General features: G+C 49.6%; 1 protein-coding gene and 1 pseudogene across 1 annotated transcript; one reads left to right on the forward strand and one right to left on the reverse strand.

Annotated features, from left to right (window-relative positions):
* Positions 1 to 6446: 6446 nt before the first annotated feature.
* On the reverse strand, positions 6447 to 17008 carry AP5S1 (adaptor related protein complex 5 subunit sigma 1). The gene is made up of 4 exons (XM_070421449.1): positions 16963 to 17008; positions 11787 to 12118; positions 9782 to 9970; positions 6447 to 7600 (listed from the first exon to the last, which is right to left on the reverse strand). Exons 1-4 carry the CDS (start codon positions 16972 to 16974, stop codon positions 7174 to 7176), a joined length of 960 nt encoding a protein of 319 aa, XP_070277550.1. The 5' UTR covers positions 16975 to 17008; the 3' UTR covers positions 6447 to 7173.
* LOC139014784 (small nucleolar RNA SNORA48) lies at positions 14759 to 14903 on the forward strand (annotated as a pseudogene).
* Positions 17009 to 17835: the final 827 nt, after the last annotated feature.

Here is a 17835-nt window from a genome sequence, read left to right on the forward strand (position 1 = left end):
TTTTCAATAGGCAAAGTTTGGAAACAACCCAAGGATCCATCAGCAGGAGAATGGAGAGAGAGACAAACTCTGGTGTGCTCACATCATGGAATAGTATACAACAGAGAAACAGAACGAACTATTGATACACACAACATGGCTGACTCACAGGATGAATGGGCACTGTGGCCAACCAAGCCATGCTCTCTGTCCCCGGTCACAAAGTAAAGTCCAAAAACAGGCAAAACTCATCCACATAAATAGAAATCAGCCCACCAGGAGTGGCTCAGTTGGTGGAGGGTCATCCTGTGCAGAGGGGAGTGGGGGTGGCAGTTGCCTGGCCCATCCCCCCAGCAGGCATGTGGGGAGGCCTACAGATGGATGGATGTTTCTCTCTCACATCAGTGTTTCTCCCTCTAGCTCTCCCTTCCTCTCTCTAAGCATGTCCTCAGGTGAAAATTTTAAAAAAGAATCAAATCACTAGTTACCTCTGAGGATGTTGAGGGTAGCGTACAAGGGGGCCTTCTGGTGGGAAGGACATACTGCGTATCTTGATGTGAGTGTTAGGTACATGGGCTTGTCCATATGTACGCATAAGATCACTACACTTTATGCTGCAACTTAAAAAAGACAGATACCCGAGGGGTTAAAAGTTTTGGCCAAGATCACATGCAAACGCTGAGCACATACCTGTCTCTAAAGCCGGTGCTCCCAAACTGAACCGTAGGAAGATGCCTGAACACTTTTCAGATGAGATTTTATTCTTTTACTTGGTAACTTTGTGTACATTTTACAACATTCAGCATTTACAAAATGTTAACATCACACCTAAACTCAACTGTAATAAAGCCAGCTCTGCCTTGTTTGGCCAAGACAGGGTGAACGTTGATTGGTTCCAAAATTATTCCTGCCTGCTACTGACCCCAAATCCAGTGACTTCGTATCTAATTCTTGTAGGCAGAGCATTGGAAGTGTGGTGACTTGCTTTCAAATGCAGTTATTACCCGTTTTTGCTGGACCTCACAGGACATTAAAAAACAAAACAAGAAAGGGAACAGCTCCTCAAAAACACTGTGAGATACTTAGTCCATTTGGGATGTTATAGCAAAAATGTCATAGCCCCAGCTGATTTGGCTCAGTGGATAGAGTGTCGGTCTGCGGACTGAAAGGTCCCAGTTTCGATTCTGGTCAAAGGCACATGCCTGGGTTGCGGGCTCGATCCCCAGGGGGTAGAGGGGGGAGTGCAGGAGGCAGCTGATCAATGATTCTCTCTCATCATTGATGTTTCTATCTCTCTCTCTCTCTCTCCCTTCCTCTCTGAAATCAATAAAAAATATATATTTTAAAAAACATATAGACTGGGTGGCTTAAACAGCAAACATTTATTTCTCAGTTCTGGAGTCTGGAAGTCCAAGATTCAGTGTCTGGTAAGGGTCTGCTTCCTGGTTAATAGGCATAGTCTTCTCACTGTGCCCTCAAATGGCAGAAGGAGCAAGGGGGCTTTCTGGGTTCTTCTTTAAAAGAAGAACCAGCCAGTGTGGGTCAGAAGTTGAGTGCTGACCCATGAATCAGGAGGTCTCAGTTTAGTTCCTGGTCAGGCCACATGCCTGGGTTTGGTTTCAGGCTTGATCACCAGTAAGGGGTGTGCAGGAGGCATCTGATTGATGATTATCTCTCATCACTGGTGTTTCTATATCTCTCTCCCTCTCCCTTCCTCTCTCTAAAATTAATTTTTAAAAAACTTAAAAAAAAAAGAAAAAGAAGAGCAAGTACTAATTCCACTCCTGGAGGCTTCACTCTTACAACCAAATCACATCCCAAAGACCCCACCTCCAAATCTCCAAATACCACCACACTGGGGATTAGATTTCAATATATATATTGGGGGGAGAGAAGAGGAGGACGGGCAGACATAAACATTCAGTTTATAGCAGATATCAATCATTAAGATAGCTATTATTATTAAAACAAACAGAAAATGGCAAGTGTTTGGGTCAAATAAAACTGGCTATTTATATTACCTTTTACTGTTGATTGCATACCACCCTATTACATGAATAGAATTCACTGATTATTGCCCATTTATTACTGGAAGGGCGAATCCAAAGAGTGATCTATATGCTCCCTCAGTGAGGGCCTTGGAACCCTCCTCCCCAGGAAAGCTCATTCCCAGGCAGGTGGCCATGTCTGCAGGCCAGTGCCCCAAGGAAGGCTGTGGCTCATGTGGCTCCCATGTGATGACTCGGCAATCACCAGCTCACATTTCCTCTAGGCAACAAAGTCAGGCCCAAAGATAGTGCCAGAGGGCCCAAAAAGAGACATGTTCTCATGTCCAAGTCCCTTCAGGGAACTCTTCAAAACTGAACAACAAAATATGATCCCTACCTTTACAATCTCATTTCATGTAAGTTTCTAAACTGCTGTTCTTTAAACTTTTATATTTTCATCTGTTAGTTTTAGTACAGATGTTAGTAAAATATATGTACTCAAATAAATCTGGGGGGGAAATTAATATATGCTCATATAGTTCATATAAGGGAAAACAGACATGTTGGGTGAAGAAAATCAAAATCTGTACTCAAAATGCCACCCCCCAGACAAAACTGCTAGTGATGCTCTGGTGTCTTTTCTTCTAGTATTTTCTTTTCCTCTGGCTTCAGTGCCCCTTGCCTTGACAAGCCACATGAGATGGCTCAAGTCATGATCTAGGATATGACAGGGTCTCTGGTAGGAGCCCTATCTCAGTGGTCTCAGGAGAAGCGGGGCCTTGGGCCATGTCAGCTCACGGGTCAGTCCCTGCTGCATCCAGCTCCTCCAGAGCTGTCCAGCCCCTGTAGTCAGCATGGCCTCCTCATCAGCCCCTCAGGAGCTGCCATCATGCTATTCATTCCTGAGAACCACTGGCATAAGTTGCTTGGCAACAGACATTTAAATGGGGGCTGGTGGGAAACGGAAAGGAGTGCATGAGCAGGACATGCCTTTGAAGTTAGATATCAGAATTCTGAAAATTCAGGCTTCCTCCAATGCAGACGTTTCCCCGGCCACATCCCTCCATGGCCCCAGCTTCCTGCCACACTGCTGGTGCCCTGCCTGCTTTCAGCCCTTCTTTGCTGTCTCTCGTCTTAGGGCCCTTCCCCCAGGATCTGGAGCTCAGTGAAGAAAACAGAAACCACTCTAGATATTATGTGCATGGAAGAGTTTTTTTACATGATGCATAATTTACATTCCATGAAATACATCAATGTTAAATGTGCAATTTGATTAATTTTTATCCAAGTAAATACCTGTGTGACCAGCACTTTGATCAAGATCTGGAATATTTCCATCTCCCCAGAAATTTCCCTTGTAATCCTTGTTTATTAATCTCCACCCCCAATCATTATTCTGATTTCATCACCACAGTTTAGTTTGACCTGTCCTTGAATTTAATATAAATGGAATCAGATAATATATACTATTTTGTGTCTGGCATCTTTCACTCAACATGTTTTTGACATCCATGTATGTAGTTGCATGTATCAGGAATTTGCTTTCATGCTGAGTCATAGTCCATTATATGAATACTAGAGGCCTGGTGCACAAAAATTTGTGCATTCAGGGGGTCCCTCAGCCCGGCCTATGCCCTCTTGCAGTGTGGGACCCCTTGGAGGATGTCCACCCTAGTGGGGACCCTCACCCCATGGAGGTTTGGCCAGCCTGGGTGAGGGGCTGATGGCTTTCAGGCTGGCTACACCCCCTTTAGGGTGGGGGGTCCCCACTGGGATGCCTGGTCAGTCTGGGTGAGGGGCTGAGGGCCGTTTTCAGGCTGGCCAACAACCCTGGTGACGTAAGCTCCCAGCCTCTCCTTTCTTTCTTTTTTTTTTATTCTGGGATTTATTTACCTTCTATAATTGAAACTTTGTTGCCTTTAGCGGAGGCCTGCGGAAAGCTTGGCTTCCTCCATTGCCAGGGGCAACCCACTCCTGCTCGCTCCAGCTCCGTGGCTGCAGGCCGCCATCTTGGTTGTGTTAATTTGCATATAGTCACTCTGATTGGCTGGTGGGCATGGCTTAAAGCATGGTGAAAGTACGGTCAATTTGCATGTTTGTCTTTTATTAGTATAGGATATCACAATGTGTTTATTCATTCTATATTTTAATGAACTATTTGGGCTTTTCCAGGTTCAGGCTATTAGGAATAAAACTGTATGAACATTCACGTATGTCTTTTTGTGGAGTTACGCACTTATTTAAAAAGTGCTGGACAATAGGGTAGGGCATGTTTAGCTTTATTAGAAGCTTTCAAACATTTCTGTGAGGTGTTTGTACCACTTTACACTTCCACCAGCAGTATATTTATTGATGGTTCAAGGTGCTATAGTCCACGCCTCTTCTTCACCAACACTTGACATAGTCAGTTAGTTGGTTGCAAAATTGTGAGGGGGCTGGAGCAGCCGGAGTCAGGAGGCTGCTATCGCAGTAATTGACTTCGAGAGCACATCACCGTAAAACCATGGTCAGAAGTGAGGGGGACACTGCTGCCACCCCCGGCTCCATAGAGCTCTGTCTCAACATCTGGTTGATACAGGAATACTGAGTCTGGCTGCTGAAACTGGCTCTAGAATTGTCAGACTTTGGTATATAGTCATAACTCTAGCTGCAAAGGAGTCTTGGAAATGTAGTTTTTTTTCTTTCCAGCCTCTGCAAAAGATAGGAAAGCACCCTGTAGGGAAGGAGAGGGAGCCAGCTGTATCAGTTGGCTTTTTAAAAAATATATGTTTTATTGATTTTTAGAGAGAGGAAGGGAGAGGGATAGAAAGATAGAAGCATCAATGAGAGAGGAACATCATCAATTAATCGGCTGACTCCTGCACGTCCTACTGGGGATCGAGTCCGCCACCCGGATATGTGCCCTGACCGGGAATCAAACCGTGACCTTCTGGTTCATAGGTCAACACTCAAACACTGAGCCACTCCGGATGGGCTAATTTTTAATGTAAGCAATAACACTGTTATTTTCTGAGAATTCGTTCTTGTTCTCTGCTGTTCCCGTCTTTGCTCTATGGGAGTGATATCTTCCTGAATCTAATTACTGAGAATAGTAATTAGCCCCCCCACACCCTTTTTAATTTTAATTTCATTTTATTTACCATCCCTTTTTTAAAATAATTCTCTCATGTCCCCTGCATGGTTTTCCTCTGAAACCATTTTTATTGTTTTTTAATTTAGTTTCGCTTTCCCCAGATGTCTGGTGAACTTTACATTAAAAATGAGGCAATAAAAAGCACTGAGGAAGTTGTGTGTACATCTTCTGGCTAGCTCCCTTTCAGGGTGTCCACGTGGGGGACTCACCCATAGAAGAGCCTCTACAGGCTGGAAGGGTTTTCATACATGGGGCTGTACTGTTTCCTTAGATGAGTGTGGTGCTTACCCTGCCTGGTTCAGGCCAGTGACTCCTTGGGCTGTCTGGTAAAATCCAGAGGCCAGAACAATGTGTTTTTGGGGGGTTGGGGTTGTGTTTTTTTTAATCCTCAATCAAGAGCTACCCTCAAAGGAGGCACAAAAGGGACAGAGGTATAGCCGCAGACAAGAGGGAGACCTCCCAAAAGGCCTCTTGGGGGCATCCTTAACCATGAAGGCTCAGACACCCAGCTCAGGGCCATACAGAAAGGCATTTGCTCAGAGGAATGGATGTGCATTAATTCAATTCACAGAAATGGAGGGTGAAATTGTCACTGGGTTGTGCCACATTAATCTTTAAACTTCCATTAACTTTCTTGTATTCTCCCCGACATATCCTCTCACACAAGGAGACTGAACTCATCAAGAGAAGACAGCTAAGCCTGCAGCCTAGAACCAGATGAGAAATCCAAGGACTACAACAAAGAAACCGGTTTGTGCCTTGGCCGGATGGCTCAGTTGGTTTGAGCGTCGTCCCATACACCACATTGATGTTTCTCTTCTCTCTCTCTCTCTCTTTCTCTCTCTCTCTCTCTCCCAATCAATCAATCAATCAATAAAAGCATATCCTTGGATGAAGATTAAAAAAACACTGGTAAGCGCCGGAAAAATCCAAGATGGCATCTGAAACCCCTTCCCATGTAACCTTTGACAAACTTTCCTTCATGCCCAGGGATGGAGACTTAACATTAAAATGATACATGCAATGTATGGCTAGGCCTGTTCCAAGCATGTTTGGGAACTGTGCATGCTCCCTTGGCAAGCCCAGAACCCTCCACCCCTCCTTGGGAATCTCTGTCCCTGAGCCTGCCTAACTACTCCCCCACGAAAGCCTTTAAGACTTTCCTAGGGGAGGGAGGGAACAGAGGTGGAAGAGGGCATAGAGGAGATTAATGGTGATGGTAAAAATAAAAATAATAAAATAAAATTAAAAAAGACTTTTCTAACTCTCCAGAATCGGGGAGAAGGGATCTGTTGAGCACAACTCGTCCTTCTCAATTCCTTGGCCAAAGAATAAACACTCTGATCTACTTTACAGAACAGTTTCATTTTATTAGCGTGAGCAACACTGAGCAGAACCACCACGATCTTGGGTCCCTGTCCTACAGGGGTCAGTGACAAAATCATATAGTTGGTGCTTTTAATTCAAAATGAGAAAGATAACATCATGCAGGCCAGATTTCTTGCACCCACCCGATGGCACCTTCTCTCCCTGCGGATGAGGGAAGCGCATGATTATCTTGAGGCTGCTTGGCAAGCATGGACTGAGCCCAAAAGGACCTATAGAATCCCCCTGAATGACTGACGTATTTGTGAACTGTGGTGGAGCTGAGTCTCAGACTCCTTTTGTATTGTGATGACTGTGGGTTTGGGGAAAGAACATGGGCCGAGTTCCAGGCAGCTGATCCTCACCATCCCAGCACCACCCTAGCACTCGGAGCTGGCGCACTGTAGAGGACTGGAGGATGGGAATGGGAGAAAGTGGAGTCAAGGACGAGAGGGGCTGCCCTTGGTAGCAGTCTGAGCAAGTCATGAGGCACCTCCAGGCACAGACTGTTCTGTGATTCTTCACCTCTACCTTCTGCCCTGCCCCCTTTTCTGCCAGCTTGTCCCATCCACTTGCCCTGGGTGTGGCCGCACACCAGAACTGGGAGCAGGCTGGGTAGGAGGTAGAAGCCAAGTTTTAACAGGTTGTGTGTCTGAACATCCTTGTCCTTCCTCAATGCCCTCTCGCAAAGTCCCACACAGTGAGCGGTCAGCGGGGCCAGGCAGCACTGAATTCCTTCTCCAGACTCTGGACAAACTGGTCATTGAGGAAGAGCAGCTGACCGTGGGGCAGGAAGCGGGTGAGGATGCCCTCGATTCGGTCAGCCCGCAGCAGGAGGTTGGTGCCGGGGGCCAGCAGCCGGAGATGGTCGAGGAGGAGGCGTGCCAGCAGCCGAAGCGTGTTCTCTGCCAGCAGCAGGTTCTCATGGGCATCCAGCACCAGGGCGAAGCCTAAGGAGAGCGCTCCCAGCCACACCACTGTCCGAGGCTCCTGGAAAGGGTCCCCTGCCACCAGGCGGAAGGCCCCCCGAGGGGCCTCGTGCAGGGGCATCGGCTCATCTGAGGGCTGGGGCTGCAGATCCGTGGGCGGCCTGCCGGACGCCTGCTGCTGCAGCCGGCACATGGACTCCACCTGCCTGGGGAGAGTGGGTGGGTCACCGACTTCTGTCATCCTCCTGACCATCCGTGGAGCTGGGAGCTGCCACTGTCCCCATATCTCAGATGTAGAAACTGAGCCCCAAAGAGACTAAGTGACCTGCCCAGGGCCACAGAGAAGGAAGTGTGAGCTGGAACAGAAATCTAGACTCCAGCCTCCTGGCCCTGAACCACTTCACTCAGTGTGGCCAAGAGAAGGCATGTTTGGTTTTCTGTGCCACAGAACCGGGCAGAGGTCCAGAGGAACAAGAGGATGGCAGAGGTCTGACACCAGGTTGTCTCAGAGTGTTAATCCTCCTCCCAGAATGCACAGAGACCAGATTTTGACACCCACTGACTCAGTCTGGGATGGGAAGGTCCAAGCCCAGGCACTCCAACTGGAACAGTGTTTCCCAAACTGTCCTCTAGATCCCAGGCTTTTGGAAGGCTCTGAGCATGAGGACTTCCTTTGCACCGTATTCTCTCTCCTGCTTAGAGATGTATAAAGCCTACAGGCACACTAAAGGCCCTGGGAATTCTTGCACTGCAGAGCATGTCTAATCTATACTGGTGTTTGCTGCCTACAGTCAAATCCCACCTCTATTGCCTTCTAGCTGCATAATCTTGTGTAGGTTACGTTCCTTAAACTCTCTCTACTTCAGTTGACTCATCTGTAAGGTGGGGATAATAACTGTACCTATGAGTTCATACACATGAAATGCTCAGAACATAAATGCTTAGCACATATTTCAGGTTCAATAAATCTTAGCTATAGCAATAATAAAGGCATTAATACTTTCTTTAACCCTTTTTCACATAACACTTGTGAACAACTATAAAAGAGTCTTTGGGCCGAAACCGGTTTGGCTCAGTGGATGGAGCGTCGGCCTGCGGACTGAAAGGTCCCAGGTTCGATTCCGGTCAAGGGCATGTACCTGGGTTGTGGGCACATCCCCAGTAGGAGATGTGCAGGAGGCAGCTGATCGATGTTTCTCTCTCATCGATGTTTCTAACTCTCTATCTCTCTCCCTTCCTTTCTGTAAAAAATCAAAAAAAAAAAAAAAAAGAAACATTAATCATGGTCTGTTAACCATGATTGTTCTGTTCTTTAAAAAAAAAAGAGTCTTTGGAAAATGCGACTCTAAAACTTCCTCCCTGATTCTTAGTCCCCCTGTTTCTTGTGCTCCCCAGAAAACCTATCACAATTAGGCATGTATTCAATGAAGTTGTGGGGCTGATACCATTGTAATTAATCCAGTTATTAATTAGCAGGAAAGGAGCAGGGGGATGGCCAAATGGTAAGAGTGTGCCATTTGTGCAGCTTTGCCAGGAAGCTCAAAGCCACCGGTCTATTCCCTGCAGATCTCTGGGGGAAGAGTCTGTACAGGCGAGGAATAGAGCATGCCCAGTAAAGTATAGGTGACATAAAGTCTATTCTGTCAGTTACAGCTGGGAACAATTCATTGGTCAGAGCAGGTGTGGCCACTGCAAGCACAGGAAGATTTAAGATACTTAGCTCCTGCCCTAGCTGGTTTGGCTCAGTGGATAGAGCATCGGCCTGTGGACTGAAGGGTCCCAGGTTCGATTCTGGTCAAGGGCACATGCCCGGGTTGCGAGCTCGACCCCAGGTGGGGGTGTGCAGGAGGCAGCCGATCAATGATTCTCTCTCATCATTGATGTTTCTATCTCTCTCCCTCTCCCTCTCTGAAATCAATACAAATATTTTTTTAAAAAAAAGATACTTAGCTCCTACACAAAGGAGTTCCCTCTCTGTCTCTCAGTTCGCTCGGGACTCTTGTTGCAGGGGATTTGCTCCTTGGCTCCCCTGCATTTTCCCACGTGGTTGCCCATGTAGACCCCACCCACAATGGACTAATGGACTGTAACTAGCCTAATGCTGTGCGGGACCCAGCGCCACCATGGAACGGAAACTCTGGACACTGCCCTTGCTTCTAGCTCTGCTGAATCTCCAGCTGCATCTCTTCCTGGACTGGATGAAGGGAAATGGGATCTTGGGAATGCAGGGATGTAATTCCACGTAAATGAAAATTACTCATCCTCCTGGGCAAGCCTCAGAAAATTATTTTTGTCAAGAGATCCTAAGGACCCATCCCCAGCACCCAGTGAGGAAAGGGATCCCCCACTTCCACCAATAACAGAGCGATACTAGGTTATGTGGTTACCTGGCCACAGCCAAAATCTGCTCCTTGCAGAGGAGCCTGTCCCTCTCAGCACCATGTGGTCGTGGGTCATCAGGTGAATTCTCAGCACCGAAGACGCAGGAGTAGAGCACTCGGCAAAGGCCCTCCTCTGCCTGTGGGGCCCTCAAGGTGTGGATGAGGAAAGCGTGGACCATGGCTCCAGGGTGGGTGCTACAGGGAAGCCAAATACCTCAGTGAGATGAGTGTGAAACCCCCAACAGGGGAGGCCAGGAAGGATCTGGCCCAGCAAGGTCTGGAAGTCTGTATGGAGGCTGGTGTGGCTGGTCACTGGTCCTCCTCAGCCACCAAGACACACCCCCAGCCTCTGAATAAGTCTGGCCAGCACCACCTCTGCCCATAACAGCCTGGGGGTGAAGAAATCTGACAATCTCAAATTCAGTTCTACAAAACAACTGGCCAGGAATCTGCAAAAGTGTCCAGGTCATGAGAGTCAAGGGAAGCTGGAGAGCTGCTCCAGACTGAAAGACTAAAGAGACCAAAACAGTTGAAGGCAAGGTATGTTCCTGGATGGGATCCCGAGCCAAGAAAAAGGTAGTTTTGATAAAGGGCATTATTAGGACAACTGGAAGCATTTAAATATAGACTACACGTTAGATAATAGTCTTGATCAATATCTCCTGATTTTGAACATTGGGTAATGTCCTTCTTTGTAGAGAATACACTTATACTGGGCCGGTAATGCCGGTATGCCTCAGTGGTTGAGCATGGACCAGTGAACCAGGAGGTCATGGTTGGATTCCCGGTCAGGGCACATGTCCAGGGTTGCAGGCCAGATCTCCAGTAGGGGGGCGTGCAGGAGACCGCTAATCAATGATTCTCTCTCATCACTGATGTTTCTAACTCTCCCTTCCTCTCTGAAATCAATAAAAGCATGTTAAAAAGGAAATACACACTGATATACCTCTAAACATAGAGGTAAAGGGGCATCACATCTGTAACTAACTTAATTATCACTGGGGATATGGGAGTTCTTTATTTTTTTAATCCTCACCCAAGGATATTTTTTCCATTGCTTTTCAGAAAAAGTGAAAAGGAGGGAGGGGGAAAGAGACAGAGGGGAGAGAGAGAAAACTTTGATGTGAGAGAGATACATCAATTGGTTGCCTTTCCATGGGCCATGGGGGTGGGGGGGCGGGGAGGCACAGATCCTGCCACTCAGGTGCGTGCCCTTGGCCCCCAATGGAACCTGCGACCCTCCCATGGGCGGGTCCACACCAGGGGCTGGTAGGCGCTTTAACCCCTTTAGAGTCACACCGGCCTGGGCACGGGAGTTCTTTCCTTAAAAATTCTTAAAATGTGAGATTTCAAAATAAAGACTAAATAATAATGATGATGACGATGATCATGATCATGATGGTGTCTGACTGGCTCCATAGCCAGCCAGGGTTCAAAGGCAGGGGGTACACAGTATACAGATATTTGTAGTTAAGTATAAATAGACCATCGATTTTTTAAGTTTTCTTATTCTTATTTTTTATATATGTTTACTTTTTATTTGTTTTGTTTTAAGAGAGAGAAACATCCATGGGTTGCCCCCTGCACGCCCCCTGGGGATGGAGCCCACACCCCAGGCATGTGCCCTGACCCTAAATTCAACCCGTGACCCCCTGGTTCACGGGCAGAGCTCAACCACCGAGCCACACTGGCTGGGCAACATCTTCGACTTAATCTGGTCAGACAGGAAGAAGGTTCGCGAAGGCGCTCTCGGAACCGGAGCCGACTGACCTCCATTGACCTTCTAACCAGAAGAAGAACGCGTCATCAGCCCTCGCCATGGCGTTTCCCCCATAGAGAAAAGGCAGCAGCACAGACCCTTGACGTCACTGCCTCGCGCAACCCTGCAGCCCAGTGCATTCTGGGGGTTGTAGTTCCTTGCTCCAGCCGGCGAGGGCTAAGCGGGGGTACCCTCTCGTGAGTATGCTACCCGTTCAGCCCCCTGCCGCTGTCCTCGAGGCGTCGCACTTACCCTTCTTTCTGCTCCCGCAGGCTTCTAACAGGCCGCTTCGCTGACGGGGGAGCAATGGCGGCCGCGCGGCCTCTAGGCGCCTGCGCACCCGAGTCGCGGGCGCGTGCACGGGGGTGACGGGCGCAGGGTGCGGTGCTCCGTACGCCAGGCGGGGGCGTTCCAGGCGCTCCCACTTCTGGACATCCGGCGCGGGCGACCTTCCTCCTCCCACGTAAGACTCGGAGCTCCGAGCTCCCGGCGTTGCCCACGCCCGTCTCTCCTGGACCGGGTATGCAGGGTTCGTCCACTGGCTCCGGTGGCCGCGAGGGGGCGCAGCGACCCGTCCCGTGGACCTTCAGGAAGAGGCGGGGGGCGGGGGGGCAAGTCATCGCCGGAGGGCGGGGTTCCACCCCCATGGTCTCTGCCAGCCCTGTGAGGCTGGCGGGACCTGAACGTGGAGCCGGAGTTCTCAAACAGACCAATATGCGTGGGAATCACTGGGGCGTCGGATAAAATGCAGATCAGTGGTTGAGCGTGGACCTATGAACCAGGAGGTCATGGTTCGATGCCCGGTTGGGGCGGGTTGCAGCTGGATCTCCAGTGTGGGGCATGCAGGAGGCAGCCAGTCAATGATTCTCTTATCATTGATGTTTCTATCTCTCTCTCCCTCTCCCTTCCTCTCTGAAATCAATAAAAACAAATTTTTTAAAAATGCAGATTCCTGGAAATTATGACTTGGGGGAAATACGCATATTTGTGCAGTTTGGGGGGTGATTCTGGGTTGTGGTTCCTGCAGTGGGTTAAAACTAGGGTTCCGTTTGGAGTAGAATGATTTAAATTCTGGTCCCAGCCGTGTCGCCAGCTGTGTGTCCCTGGCAGGTCAGTCACTTCCCAGTGAAGTCCATAGGATCTAGCAGGCTGACCAGTCTTCCTTTCACACTCCCACCTCTAACAAGCTCCCTCCTTGTCATCAGAGGCATAGTGAAGAGGCTTATACCTTAAACTTGAAAGGAACACAATGCAGTGCCAGCTTCCAGAGCCCCAACGGGGTAAAAGCCCCAACGGGGTAAAAGCCCCAGTGGGGGCTTGGCCGAGAGGTGTTTGGGGCCCCACAAGGTGTCCTGGGTCTCAGTGCCCGCCTAGGGTGCTCTCCACCGCACAAATACTCCTTTTCTTTACCTCTTGGCATGTGAACTGCTGGAGCCTCCCCAGATGTGTCCCAGTGTTCTAGTTCTCAAAACCAACACCCCCCCCATCCCCCACCCCCTACACTGACTGTTCCCTCAGCCTGGAAGGCTCTTTCCTTTTTATCCTTCAACATGTGCTCAGACCAAAACTTCGGGAAGCCTTCCTGTCCAAACAACCCCTTAGCCTTCAGGTGCCCCTTTTGCACCCAGGGTCAGCCTATGATAGTGATGTCCCTGATGGGGATCCAGCCTGATATGGTACTCAGCTAGGGCCATGCACAAGGAAGGCCTGGAGCCAACCCAAACACAGTCCTTGACAACTGAAAAAATGAAGGACAGAGTGCCAGGGCCTTCCAAAGGCATGTACTCTGGGCCCTTCTGCCTCTAGGCCTGCGCAGGGGGCCACTGAAGGGAGCCTAGAGGGGTGGGCAGGGCATGTGGGCATTTTGACCACAAGTACAACACACAAACTTATTTGTGGATGGAGGGGCAGTACCAGAGTGTGGGGCCTCAGCCTTAAGGCTGGGGTGATGTTGGCTCAGTTCCTGATCCCAAGTCCCTATCACTCTCAGCCAGGACTCATGTCTGCCAGCTGATTACAGCAGAGAGCTGGCAAAGGGCTCTGGTCACTGGAGGCCACCTGGCATCCAGAATACAGTATTCCGGCCTCTGTCTACTCCTCAGGCAGTGAGTCCAGTCCAAGTCCCAGGCCACTGGGGGGCCGGCCTGTGTGAGGTGCATGGAGGAAACGGCAGGGAGCAGCTGGCCTGAACCACTATGCTGAAGTCAGTGGGGGACCCAGATGAGGTGGTGTCCAGATAAGTGGGGCAGTCTCAGGTGCCATTCCTGACTTTTTACCCCTCAGCCAGCTTATGCCCCCGAGATCAAAAGCCATGTGCTCCCTGGCCAGTGTGGCTCAGCTGGTTGGAGTGTCATCCCATACACCAAAAGGTGGCATGTTTGATTCACGGTCAGGGCACAGACCCAGGTTGAGTTTGATGCCTGGTCAGGGCAAGTGCAGGAGGCAACCAATGGATGTGGCAATGTTTCTCTTTCTCTCTCTCTTTCCTTCCCCCCTCCCTCTCTCCCTCCCTCCCTTTCTTTCTCTAAAATCGATTAAAAACAAACAAACAAACAAAAGTAGCCACAGGGACACGACTCGTTAAAAAAAAAAAAAAGCCACCCAACCAGTGTGGCTCAGTGATTGAGCATCGACCATGAACCAAGAAGTGACTGATCAAGGCACATGCCTTGGTTGCAGGCTCCATCCCCAGTAGGGGGCATTTAGGAGGCAGCTGATTGATGATGTTTTTCTCTCATCGATGTTTCTATCTCTCTAGCCCTCTCCCTTCCTCTCTCTCTCTAAAAAAAATCAGTAAAAACATATCTATATACATAAAAGCCTAAGTGACCGTTATGACCGAACGACCAGAACAATCCGTCAACCAGTCACTATGACGTGCACTGACCACCAGGGGGCAGACGCTCAACGCAGGAGCTGCACCCTGGTGATCAGTGTGCTCCCACAGTGGGAGCGCTGCTCAGCCAGAAGCTGTGCTCATGGCTGGTGAGCGCAGCTGTGGCAGCAGGAGCATCTCCTGACTCAACAGCAGCAGGGAGCTGGGATGAGCACAAGCAGTGCAGCACCAGCACCGGCTCGGGCTCCTCCTGCTGCTTGGCGCACTGCTACATCCCCCGAGGGGTCCTGGATTGTGAGAGGGCACAGGCCAGGCTGAGGGACCACCCCCCTTCCCATGCACGAATCCGTGCACCGGGCCTCCAGTTTAAAAATAAAAAGCCATGTGCACCCCCTGGCAATGGGCAAGGAGACACCTGATTGCTGGTGTGGCTCTTATATCAGCCAGGGGCAGAGCAGATGTACAGTCCTTAGTTCATCCTAGCTTGATGCCTATGTTTGTGGCCAGAGCTGTTTCATGCATGGGACACATAAAAAAAAAACACAAAACAAAAAGAGCCATGTGCTGAGGACAGTGAGGCGGGAAAGAGCCTGGGTCGCTGAGACAAACACAGCCTTCTTGCCGAGTGAGGAACACACACTTCGGTTTTGTGAAACTGCTGTGTGGGGCTTCTGTTACATGCAGCCTATCTCCTTCCCAGGTGAGGCAGCAGGATGGAGCTTGGCGTGCAGTAGGCACTCAGTAAATCAATACATTTTGGCAACTATTAATCCAAAGGCAGAACAGGAAAGCAGAACTAAAGCAGCTGGGGCCTTCTGGGCTGGTGGCAGCCCAGGGCAGGGGGATGGAGAGGCTGAACTTCCCAGTTCTTCGTGGGGTTATAAGGCCTCTGAAGAAAAATGGAGCAGTCTGAGTGATGCGGGCAATGTGTGTGCATGTTTATGTGTGTGAGGCTTTCATAGTGATTACCCTAGAGATTGGGGTGGGGCCAGGCCCCCAGTTAATATGTAGCGATGTGGGTTTGCGGGATAGGCATAGATGGGTGTGTGTGTGACAGAGACAGACAGACAAGAGAAGGAAGAAAAGTAAAATTAAATAAAGCACAACAAAAAAAATTAAAGGAGCCTGAAGGAAGCAGACAGATGGCTGGATTTGAGGCCTGTCCCACCTGCCTAAATGTGACTGGGGGACAGGGGGCATGGGCACAGCTTCCTGTCATTTTCCCTCCTCTCCCTCTGGCTGTGGGCAGAGGGGACTATAGCCTCACTCCCCAGCCCTGCTCTTCTCAGTGGTCTTCTGAGTTTGGCGGAGTGCCTACATACAGACCCTCACATCGGCCCCTTCCCCACATCCTAGCCCTCCTCTGCTCTCCACCCAGGACAGTGGCCAGCAGCCTGGTATTTGCCTCTTTGGCTCCCTTGGTGTCACCACTAGGATACACTTGATGACCGTCACTGACACCATTTGCAAAGCAGGTTCTATTCCCCACCTACCCAAGCACAGCAGGGTCCTGAGCTGCTGGTGGGCAGCCTGGCTTGGGAAGTTCTGCTGCTTCTCCCAGACATTAGGACAAAGCCCCAGGTCCCACTTCCACATCTCCAGACGCAGGACAGCCCTGTTGGTTTTCGACAGCTGGAAACCCTTATCAGTGATCTGTGTAGACCCCAAGACTTCAGGCCACACCAGTCAAGCCACCGCCTACTTGCAGAGAGCAATTAGGTGGAATCGGCCAGCCTCAGGCAATGGATTTTTGATTGACTTCCTGCTAAGGCTATCTAGCCATTTCTGGGAGATAAAAGCAGGAAACTATTCTCTGCTTTTTAGAGAATACCGGCTAGCTGAGACTTAGTGGATGTGGTTGCTCTAGAATAAAGGGGACCAAAGTTGGGCAAGGCTTCTCCTTCAACCACTGAGCCAGGCTGGCCAGGCAGGAGGGGCTTTATTATTTCCATTTTACAGATGAGGAAACTGAGGCATAGCAAGATCAAGTAACTTTCACCATGTTACACGTGTGCAGAGGCAGATGTTCATGTCAAAAGAGATTGATTTTAGCCTGCTCCTTCCCCTCCCCTTGGGTTTCCCCTTCTTCCCCTGTCCCCTCAGGGTCACCCCAGAGGCTGGCTTAGCTCCTGCCCCCAGCTCCTGGAGGCCATCAGCTTAGCACTACAAGCCTGGGAACTTCTTCCCACCCAGATTGGTGACTTCCTTACCCAGGGCTCCCAGGCCCAACCCAGGAAGCTCCCTCCCAGCCCCCCCTTCAGTGAGCCCCAGGGCCTATGGAAGTAGTCTTGGCTGGGCACCAGGAAGACTCGTCCAAGTGTGATTGGCCCTTTCAAACGGCGTCCTCGTCTTGCTTCCTGCGGGGCTGGGAGCCAGGAGGCCCCACGAGGTGGCTCAGGCCCAGACACGTGAGGCCCTTTCCCCTCCCGCTGCCCCAGGCATGCTGACTCAGAGCCGGGCAGCTGCGGTTGCCACCCCCTCCCAGCGGAGGGTGTGCGTGCACTGTGGGCTGGGTGGGGCAGAGGCAATCCCCGAAGCGATGCCTGACACCCACACACATTCCTGTGGGACTTGGGTGGGATTGCTTCTTACCTTCTTTCCCATAACCCACTGTCTTCTTTAAACAATAGGCTGTGAATAACTTCCCATCATCCACCGTTCTCTCGGGCCTGACTTTCATGGCTGCAGAACAGCCACTTCTCCATCACTACTCAGCTTCCCTCTCCTGATTGTTTCCAGATCCCACGTGGCCACGGACCTCCCCCTGTCTCAACACCCTCTGCATCAACAGTTTATTGCCTCTGGAAAGTACGGTGCCTGTGTGTTCAGTTCCAGGGATAAAGACTTTTTTAGAAATGACAAGTTTTCTAGATGGTTGTGAGCTGTCAGTGGATGGATACAAGCCAGTGACACACAGCCAATTAACTCCAGAGTCACTGTAACTTTTTAAAAGACTCTGATGAGAAAAAAAAAAAAAGCAAGGCTAACATTTCAATATAGGAGAGTCAGAAAACAGGCTGGGTCTGTGAGCACCAGCCCGCTACTGCCATGCCGTGGCTCGTAGAGTCAGCCTTGACAGCAGAGCTCTTTGCCATATGCAACAATTAAATTCTCCGGTTAAGAGAGAGAGAGAGGTTAAAAGTGACCAATTCTGATGAGAATGTGAAGCAACAGAACTGCAGGTGGGAAATAAGTTGGCATAGTAACCCTGGAGAACTGTGTGGAAAATACTACAGCTGAACATACACACTATAACCCAGCAATTCCACTCCTGGGTATATTTTCAGTACAATTGAAATAGTCCCAAATAATCCATGGAGGGCAGAATGAAAATGACCAACTAGTACAGTGGGGCCTTGACTTACGAGTGTCCCGACTAACGAGTTTTTCCGAGATAGGAGCCATCTCTCGGCTGATTTTTTGCTTTGAGTTGACAGAGTAATTTGAGTTAACGAGCTCCTTAAC

This window comes from Myotis yumanensis, unplaced genomic scaffold, assembly GCF_028538775.1.
Source record: "Myotis yumanensis isolate MYYU_CA2020_CCGP unplaced genomic scaffold, mMyoYum1.0.hap1 SCAF_7, whole genome shotgun sequence".
In the NCBI taxonomy this organism is placed as follows: domain Eukaryota; kingdom Metazoa; phylum Chordata; class Mammalia; order Chiroptera; family Vespertilionidae; genus Myotis; species Myotis yumanensis.

Excerpts from the sequence above, each read along its gene's own strand:
- AP5S1 (XM_070421449.1), bottom strand. Across the intron at positions 9,971-11,786 it reads CTGCGGGAGCAGAAAGAAGG|CACCCACCCTGGAGCCATGG; the intron begins GTAAGTGCGACG and ends GCTTCCCTGTAG. Across the intron at positions 7,601-9,781 it reads CAGATTTTGGCTGTGGCCAG|GCAGGTGGAGTCCATGTGCC; the intron begins GTAACCACATAA and ends CACTCTCCCCAG.